Raw genomic sequence first — 9235 nt, forward strand, 5'->3', positions numbered from 1 at the left:
GGTTGGTGTTCTCCCTGTTATACAGATATAGTGGGCAAGCTGAGGCGCAGAGAGCTGAGGTCTTGCCAGAGGGCACACAGCAGGGAGGGCAGAAGTGGACCTTATACTTCTGAAGTTCTGTTTTCTCTTCATCACACTGCTTTTAAAGTAAAGAGGGGTGAATCTTGCCTTCCTTCCTCCCTGCTCCCCTCCACCACCTGGAAATATCAAAAGCAGTGGGCAGGAGAGGCCTGGCTATGGTGTCTGAGGAAAATTTCTTCACTTATGCTCAGCTTTTGTCTTTTACCCTGGCCCCTCCATATATAGGACAAGGGGGAGAGGTTCCCAGCAAGGGCCTCTTTGTTAATAGCCACTGTGTTCTCAATCCATCTTTACTAACGGGTTGGAATAGGGGAGGTAGTCTCCTCACAGCTGGAGGAGGGAACACGTCCTGAAGCTGGGGAATCACTGAGGCTTGGAGGGCAGGCAAAGAGGCATCCACATATCACACCCGGTTTTTCCCACGGGCCAAGAGCCAGGGTGCAGTTCCCATTTTTCCAGCAGATGGCGCCCACAGCACAGTCACAGCTGGACAGTCCTTAGAAAGCTCCAAGTTTCAAAGCGGCAGGGCAGGTCTGCCAGGTGGTGGTGTTTTCTTTAATAACAAAAGAGAACTCAGACCATCCTTCATTCTTGGTACCCTGGAAGTTAGTCCTTCTACCTATCTGACCCTATTTCTCCTCCCACAGCAAGTAAGGGCAGGGTTAGGGAAGAACCCCCTTCTTAAGGCTCTTGCCCAGGTTCCGTGGTTCTTCCCTTCCAGAAGCAGCTGCGCAGAAGGGTAGGGGGCTTTAGAGAGGGCAGGTTAAGAGGGGACGGAGAAAAGACTCTCCAAGTTGGGAAAGAAGGAAAAGGCCAAGGACCTAACACCAAATTTATCAGTTTTTAAAAACAAGAGATTTCCCCCCAAAAGTGAAGAAATAAGAAACAAATCCAGTGTCCACGCACTCCCAACTGCAGCGTTGATTGCAGGATACCCCCTTCACTCTCAGATCTGTTGTGGGGGAAGGGGGCAGAAAGAGAGGGTGAGTGATAGGCCAGAGGGCCTGTTGCTCCCCTGCTGGTCTGCCCAACCATCCCATTTGTCAAGCATCTAATTTCTGATGTTTGACACCAGTCCCTGTCCCCTGTCCAGTCTACACAGCAGAGGGAAGACTGAAATCAAAGCTCATGAGGTTACTTCATCAATGCCTCCACTCCAGGCAGGACCACGGCTCACCTAGCCTGGACAGGTGAGGGTCTCCCTTTGGGTTCCAGATGCCCTTTATCAGAAAACCCATGGTCTATTTCCATCACCTATTCCAGAAGTCCTAACAGAGTCTAACCTCAATCCTTCCTGCTACAGCTTCTTGTTTGTCCATCAGAGGACAAGCAGGTCCACTTTTCATAGAGAAAGCTCTGCAGTGACTGCAGCTGACCCCTTTCCCTGACCCCAGATCCTAGCCCTCGCCCTCACCCACGTAGCCTGCTCTCCTGCAGACCAGCAGCCCAAACCTGGCGGCTTACCTAGTTGGCTCCCTGGGAATCCAATGGTGGTATATGGGTGGAGGATTCCTTTGTGCTGGGTTTCTCACTGTCCCTTTCCTGAGTTTTTGGAGTGGATTCTGCAGACTCTAAGGAGGGAAAATAGAAGGTGGGAGGGAGAGGTGGCATTCATGAGGGTTTGTTGCGAGGACGGTGCTTTTCCTCACCTCATCCTATACCCCAGGGACCCCTGAGAGGAGCCAAGACCGAGCTGGGGCAACTGGGCAAGACCAACAGAGTTTTCTCTGATCACAATTCCTACTATAGGTTCACAATGCTTTTTAAAAAAATATCTGCAATCAGAAATTGAAAAAAAAAAACCCTCTCAAAAAAAGTTTAAAAAGTTGAGTACAATTTCAATGTGTGGCTAAACCTGACCTGAACTGATATGAAGCTATTTATAGTCTATTTATTCTACTTAGTGGGACCATTCATTTCACTGGAGAAATATCCATGTGTTGGATTACAGGGTGCTCTGATTACAGGGGTATTATGTAATATACAGCATATATACTGTATCACTTTCCTCAAATGGCAAAATCCTGACTTCTGGAATACACTGGGATAAGGGACTGTGGGCATGTCTTAACAGCACCCCCAGCAGCTTCCATCTGTTGCATGCTTTGTATGTGTCAGCTACTGGGCAAAGAACCAGTGTCATTTAATTTTCACAAACAACCCAGTGAAATAGGTACCATCATTATCATTTCACAGACTCAATTTAAGATAAGTTGCTCAAGGCATCTGGTCTGGTAAAGGGGCCGAGCCAGGATTCTAGCCTGTGAGCACCGTTCCCATTATGCTGGGCTCCCCGCATACAGCCACAACAGGGCGCTCTGAAGTCTAGTTAGAAGGGGCTGGGGTCATTCAGTAAAGAAAGGGGAAGAGATGCAAATGTGATACATGCAGACATATCCATATTCTGAAGACAGTTTCTGGCCTTTCCTAGACCCTGCCCCCCCTCCCCCATGGATGCGGTGTGCCTCCTCCTGGGCTGGTCCCCCGCCCTCCATCCTAAACCGTACTTTGTGCTTTCCCAGAGGTGCCCGGCCTTGACTCCGCTTCTGTATCTGTGATCCCAGGTGGGCAGGTCTCCTGGGTCCCTGTGTTCTCAGCGGCTCCCTCAGGCTCTTCTCCCTGCTGCTGTTGCCCCAGGTGATGCTCGACCATCATCTGGAGCTCTGGGGGCACAGAGAAAGGGCGGGAGCATTGGACATGACTGCGCAGATCCTCCTCTGCGGACCCTCAACTCCAACAGCCCCATTCAAGGGTCATCACACACTGCTGGTGTGGTTTGACTTTCTCATCCCCTGAGATCCGAACAAGGAAGGACATTTGCTAGGCAATAAGGAAGGCCTAAAACTAGACAATAAAATGTACTTCCTTAAAGTTCAGAAAGGTATAGAGAAGAGCCTTTAAGAACAAAAGATCCTCCTAAGTTCCTGGGCTACTTAGTCTCCCTTGGGGGCAGGAGAAAAGACTCATATTAGAGCCAAGCAATATTTGAGTTCCTTCTATGTGCCATGCACTACGCTGAGTGAGTTCGCATATTTTCCTGAACTTCACTGCCATAGTGAGGGAGTAGGTGGGGCTCAGTAGGCTACGCAGGTTCTCCAAAGCCAGCCAGCTAGTCAGGGGCAGGGCTGGAATCGAGCTCCAGTTTGTCCAGCAACAACTCTACTATAATAAAGACAGACTTAATGACTTCCCAAGGATCCCTTCCGAAAGGGTCATCAGGTCTACTGCGCAGCCTCAGGCACAGAGGGGGAGAAAGGAATGGGAAGGATCTTTCAAACCTTTCATTGTGGGTGTGGTCCGAGTCACCTTCTTCCGTTGCCGTGGAGACATGGCCAAAGTAGACTGTGAAGGACACAGAGTGCAGGTGGGTGCCAGCCCTCTCTCCCGCCCCCTCTGCCTTGCCATGCTTTGGGATTGCACAGTGGGGGTAGGTGTGGACTTCAGAAAGCGGGGAAAGAACATTCCTGCTTCTCTACCCCCCACCCCATAATGGTGAGCAAGGAGACGGTGTGTGGGGGATGTGGGAGGATGTGTGTGTGTATTTCCACTCATGCACATTTGGGGGGTGCAGGGAAGAGGGAGTCAAAAGTCCTACGGATGGAGGGTCCTGAGGAATAATCCCCTAACAAGTCTGTGGGTTCCCTGGGCTGGGCTGAGCAGGAGGGGCCAGCTCACCTTGAGAAGTGGGTTGGGGATCCGGTCTTCATCTACCTCTGAGAGGAACAGGGAAAGGAGAAAGTGATGAGGATGGGGAACTCAGGGAGTCCCCAAAGAGCTGACTTCCCAAGGGGAGGAGCCTGTGCAATCACCTTCTTCCCGATCTGCCCCTCACATCTGGCCCTGGGGGGCCCCGGTGGCTGCCCAGGCCCAGTCCTTCCAACTCCTTGCTCTGCTGGCTGGCTTTACCCCTGTGGCCAGTCCTGTCCTTGACTCTGTACAGGTCCATGTGTATCTATGTCCTTGCCTCAGACCTGGAGGTTCCTGAAGGCAGGATTTGTGGTTCCTTTGCTCTGTTCCTCCCTGTGAAGTATCCATATTTCTTTCTCCTTCCATTCATTCTCCCCCCACTGCCCCAAGGTCCAGAACTGAACCCTGTATAGGAGGGAACATTGGAAAAAGAATGGCAAATTTATCCTGTGCAGGGGCCAGGAAGGAACAATCACTCTTGGCTGTTGGAGGAAAGCTTGAGACTCAGGCCTCCTGAATTCCCGTCTAGCTTATTCGCATGATCACCTCTAGTCCACTCTCCTGTCAAGCTTCCCTGACTTTCTCTGAGACGTAGTTCTCTCCCCAGACCTTGATGGGGACACTGGTGACCAGAATGCCAGCTGCTCCCTGAGCTGTTTCTAACCTTTCCCTTTCCCTCTGGAGGCTGTGAAGATAGCTGCTGGAGGGGGTGAAGATAGCTGCTGGAGGCGGTCCCTCCCCCTCACAGCTGTCACTGCCTCTGGGGGTGGGGGCAGCAGCATCTCAGTTGCTGGAGAAACCTGGAAGGCTGTTGTGTAGCAACTAGCACTCAGTTGACCACCACAATTCCTGGGGGGCTTAGGAACCCTCCCCTTCCTAGCATGGCTCCGTCTTCCCAAAGCAGCAGAAACCCTCTTGGTAATCCAGCCACCACTTTCCTGCCTCCAGGATTGCGGAGATCTCTGACTTCTCAGATCTGCCCTTCTTCTATCTAGCACCACCTTCTCTCACCAGACCCAGCTGTCTTCAGTAGCCCCCACTCCCTTCAGCAACCCATCCCTGGGGTTACCTGGGGATGACTGGTCACTGGTCAGCACAAGGGTGGCAGGGGTGGGGCGGCGCCTCCGAATCTGAGGGAAGAGGTCAAGTACACGTGGAAGCATCAAAGCCCTACCCAACACCACTCAGCAACATAATCCAGGTCAGCCAGTTAACACACCTCAAAAAATGTCATGTTACACTGAACCTGCAGTCCCACGCTGGACTTCCTTGGTTCCATCACTCTCCCCTGGGCACCCAAAAGACCTCTCCTATTTCCTGCATCTTCCCAGTCCTGGCCCCAGCTCTCCATCTTAGCAGCTATATCTGCTCTAATGCATTGATCTCTGGCCCACTGTCCTTCCGTCCATCCTGGATCAATGGTCAGAAATAAACTGAGAGGGCACAAGGCTTTTCCCTCAGTCTCCCAGCCCACCTCCTAAACAGATATTAACCCTTTGTGGGCCAGCACCTGCAGAGAGCACCCCCTCTAGCCCCCGCGCCCGCCCCCAGCCTAAGAGGACAGCACAGAGAAGGTGGCCTGAATGTGTGCATTCCCTAGTCCATGGCCCTCACTCCTGAATGTCCTGTCCTTGGACACGCTGCCTTTCTGATTTGTCAGGAAATATGGTCTTGGGAAATCCTTGTCATGGTAAATGTAAATGAGGAGGAGCCCTAGGCAGGAACCCGGTCAGGGCCTAAAGCTTAGCTGAAAAATGTTATCATTGGCTCCTGGTCCCATTCTACGAAATAAATGTATAAGAGCCGATTGCTGGGCTTCTGAGCCCCCTTTCCCCTTGCTGTTACGTTGTCATGCTGCCAATAAAATTGATTGTTGTTGAAGCTGGTCCAAGGACTCTTGGGACATGTAGTTTTTTCCCTTTCTCTGGAGGGTTTAGAGGATTGGAAGTGAGGGGAAAGGTGGGGTTGGAGTCTCTGCAGCTCCCTCCAGGGCAGCAGTGGGGAGGGAAGACTAATGGGACTAGGAAAAAAGCTGAAATAATCCAGGGCTGAGAAGAATAGAATGAGGACATTGAGTGATCAAATTGCTCTCTTTGTGTGTCCATCACTTAGTATCATTACCATTGAGGGTGAAGGTGATAAGACACCTGCCCTTCTTATGCCAGGAAAATGGGTACCAGTCATAGCAAGAGGGGCAGTGTTAGTCGGAGAGGGGGATGCTTCCCAAAGAAGAAATGGGATGCACAGAATGGGGGTATGTTGAGGTGGGGCTTTGTTTTCTCTGGAGAATTCAGTGGCATCCGTTTTTGGTGACATTTCAAGGTCCCTGGCAGTACCAGTCCTGTGTGTGTGTGCATATATGCATGCACTGCACAAACGCTAGCTATGAGTCTGTCTCTGGCTATTCTTGGTGCAAATGTGCTGGGTGCCAGCAGGCGGGCATGTGTGCTTCATGTATGTGGGTGGGGGCCACCCTCCTAGAAGCGGATCCTCCTTTCTATTTCTTTCCTGCTCTGGGGGGGGGGGTAGGGGGCTGGCTGTGGAAGAGACAGGGAGAAAGAGAGTAGGGTGGGGATTAGTGGGTGCTGAGAGCCTGAGAAGGAGACTGCAAGTATGACAGAAAGGGCAGCAGGGCTCTGTGATCTTGCACAGACCCCTTCCTTAGCCAGTTTCCTTGCTTTGGAGGAGATTTCCAAGCACTCAGCATCCTTGAGAATTGTGACAGAGTAAAGTTAGACTTCCCAAAGCACCTCCCAGCCACCTGAACTACTAGGAAATGAATAGATGTTCTCTTTTCTTTTTCTTGCTCTTACCCCAAATCCTAGCTCTCAAGGACACCTGGTGCCTTCGCCTCTGATTTACTTCCAAACCAATCATACCAAGGACCTGGTAGTTGTGGGCAGCCCCCTTCCCATTCTCTGCCACTCTGTGCTCCGTAACTCAGAGCTTCTAACCATTTTTGTCCTCCCATGTCAGTCTGGGTAAGGAGCTCCTGCCAAGACTGGAGTATTTTGCCTACATACTTGGATAACACAGCAGGAGGGGGCTGGGGTTAGACTGCAGGTAGAATTTCAGACCTAGCAGACAGATTTCTAAAGATTAGAGAAAAGGAGGTTCAAGTCCCAGCTCTCTTTCCCCCTCTGGATCCTTGGTACTGCTTCATCCTCCTCCCCGCCCCCCAGACTCCTGAACCAGCTGGCCCACTGTTGCCCCCCACAAACATACACCTACACCTTCCTCCTCTAACACCAAACAGATGCGGGTGTCAGGCAGTGACACTTATCTGTGCCTGTGGAAGGTAGTTCTGTTTGAAACCTCACCCCTAACCTCACAGTCCATACTCTTGGGCCCTTTCTCTTGGGTCGGAGGTTATTTTTGCCAGTCCCCTGCCTGCAGGCGTAACAGCCTTTCCCCGTGACCCCAAGGAACACTCCCCATGCTAGTGGCTCTCCACCCTGCTCATCCTTAGGAGGTTTGAGATCTCACCACAATCCCTCTCCTGTCCCTCTTCAGAGGTATGGAGATACGGCACCCCCAGGCCAGGGAGAGGATGGAGACTCAGGTACCTAGCCCCTGCCCACACTTGGGGAGCTGAAGTTAACGGGAGAGAGTGTGTACCTTCTTTTCCCTTCCCATCCAGATCTTATTCTACCAAACAGCTGGAGCAACAGAAAGAACACTCTCTTAGCCCATCCCGAGAGGTCACAGTGTTTTTTCAGGTGGGGAGGCCCAGCAGAGCCCTGGCAGCCAGTTGGGGGAAGTAGAGAACTGACCTTGTGGAAATGGATATTTTTTAGGAAGGGGGATGTCCAGGCAAATGACAGAGAACACAAAGGAGATGGAGCAATGAGCAAATGAGCAAATATTTAGCAAAAGGGCGGTAGTAGCGACCAGGGGTGGTCACCCTGTCCACACACGCTCACTCTCCGAGACACACACTTGCTCACACAATCTCATATGCTGCTGCCTCCTCTGCCAGGCTGCTCTGAGCTAAAAATAGGCTAGGCCAGGAGGCTGGGCCCGGCGCTGGACTCCCACCCGTTCCTTGAGCAGAGGCCAGCACAGTGCTTCTCCCCTGCCTATACCCTGCCTATCGTTCAACTTGGACCCCAGCTCCTAGAAAGCCCCGGCCTGTGGCCATTCTCTCTATCCTACCCCCTCTCCCGGCTCCAAAGGGCAGTAGTTGGGAAAAAGGACCCACGTGTTTAGACTTGCAGAAGAGGGGAGCCTCAGCTTGCAGCCAACACCACCCCACTCCCCAAAGCCTCAGCCCTCCCACTGTTCCCCAACCCCTTCTGATTCTCGCTCTCTGGAGTCCAGTAAGGTCACCCCCAGTTAGGAGAGGACTGGGAGGGCCATTTCTGTCCTTCCCGCTCCTACAGCATCAGGCTCCCTCCATTACCTACCCTCTCCCCTAACCCCTCCCACGCTGCTGGCCGTACCCTTCAGCGCCCCACAGAGCTCAGAAACTCTGGCGGGGATTGACTGGGTGGGGGATGCAAGATTGGCGAAGGCAGGAGGGGTCGTGTCCTCAGGCAGCCTTCTCCCCCAGGGCTGGGGAGGCAGACAGCGACTCTCGCGGGGACAAGCTTCGCGAGGAGGCCCTCGTCCTTCTGTCCGTCTCCAAGAAGCCCAGATAGGGACATGTGGCTCCGATGGTGGGGGAGGGGACAGAAGACCCCCAAACTGAGCGCGTCCGCCCTCAGAGGTGCACTGCTAAGGGAGGACCAAGCAGGGATCTCGGATCCCACAGTCCAGGGGTCCCTCGTCCTGGGCTGGGCGAGTCCCGTGCCGCCCCGCCCTGCTCCGCACCTGCTCCGCCGCCTCTGGGTCAAGGTGCGGCTCCAGCAGCGGGACCGTGAACTGGATCTTCCGGGGGCTGTTGTCGGGCTCCATGGCTGGGCGGCGGCCGCTGGCCCGCGCTGCGGAGGACCGGAAGGCGGCGGGACTCGGGGCTGGGGCGGGCGCGCTCACTCCCGCTCCTCTCGGCTCCAGCCCCGGCCCCAGCCCAGCGCGCTGAGCTCCGGGCTCCCGGCTCCGCTCGCTCAGCTCGCGTCTCTGGGGACTCTGCGGCTGCCTATTGGCTCCGCACCCGCCCCTTCCAGGCCCCCCTTTCTCCCCCAGCCTGGAGCCTTAACCCCGTCATGGCTGCGCCGCCTGCTGCGGGGGTTCCCGCCCCGTGGGCGGGCGAGCGGGGTCCCAGTCGTAGTGGACAGCCCAGGAGGGGATGCTGGTGTCCTCAGAGTTTTGGGCAGGGAGGCGGGTAAGGGAGCGGCTACCAAGAACTTCTCCAAGCCCGGGCAGCTTTTAGGGGCTGGGAAGGTGGAGGGCCTCTGCGAGAGAGGAGGCAGCAGAGAAGAAGATTTAATTTATGATCAGAAATGGAGTTGTCTCACAGAGAAAAGATGGAAAGGGGATTTAGATCTGCAGCAGGAGGGATTAAGGCTAGACATAGAAAGGGACTTTC

General features: G+C 53.6%; 1 protein-coding gene across 1 annotated transcript; it reads right to left on the reverse strand.

Annotated features, from left to right (window-relative positions):
- Positions 1-617: 617 nt before the first annotated feature.
- On the reverse strand, positions 618-8894 carry PPP1R1A (protein phosphatase 1 regulatory inhibitor subunit 1A). The gene is made up of 7 exons (XM_033117446.1): positions 8581-8894; positions 4838-4898; positions 3757-3794; positions 3360-3423; positions 2589-2744; positions 1546-1652; positions 618-1033 (listed from the first exon to the last, which is right to left on the reverse strand). Exons 1-6 carry the CDS (start codon positions 8662-8664, stop codon positions 1546-1548), a joined length of 510 nt encoding a protein of 169 aa, XP_032973337.1. The 5' UTR covers positions 8665-8894; the 3' UTR covers positions 618-1033.
- Positions 8895-9235: the final 341 nt, after the last annotated feature.

Source organism: Rhinolophus ferrumequinum, chromosome 10 (genome assembly GCF_004115265.2).
Source record: "Rhinolophus ferrumequinum isolate MPI-CBG mRhiFer1 chromosome 10, mRhiFer1_v1.p, whole genome shotgun sequence".
Lineage (NCBI taxonomy): Eukaryota > Metazoa > Chordata > Mammalia > Chiroptera > Rhinolophidae > Rhinolophus > Rhinolophus ferrumequinum.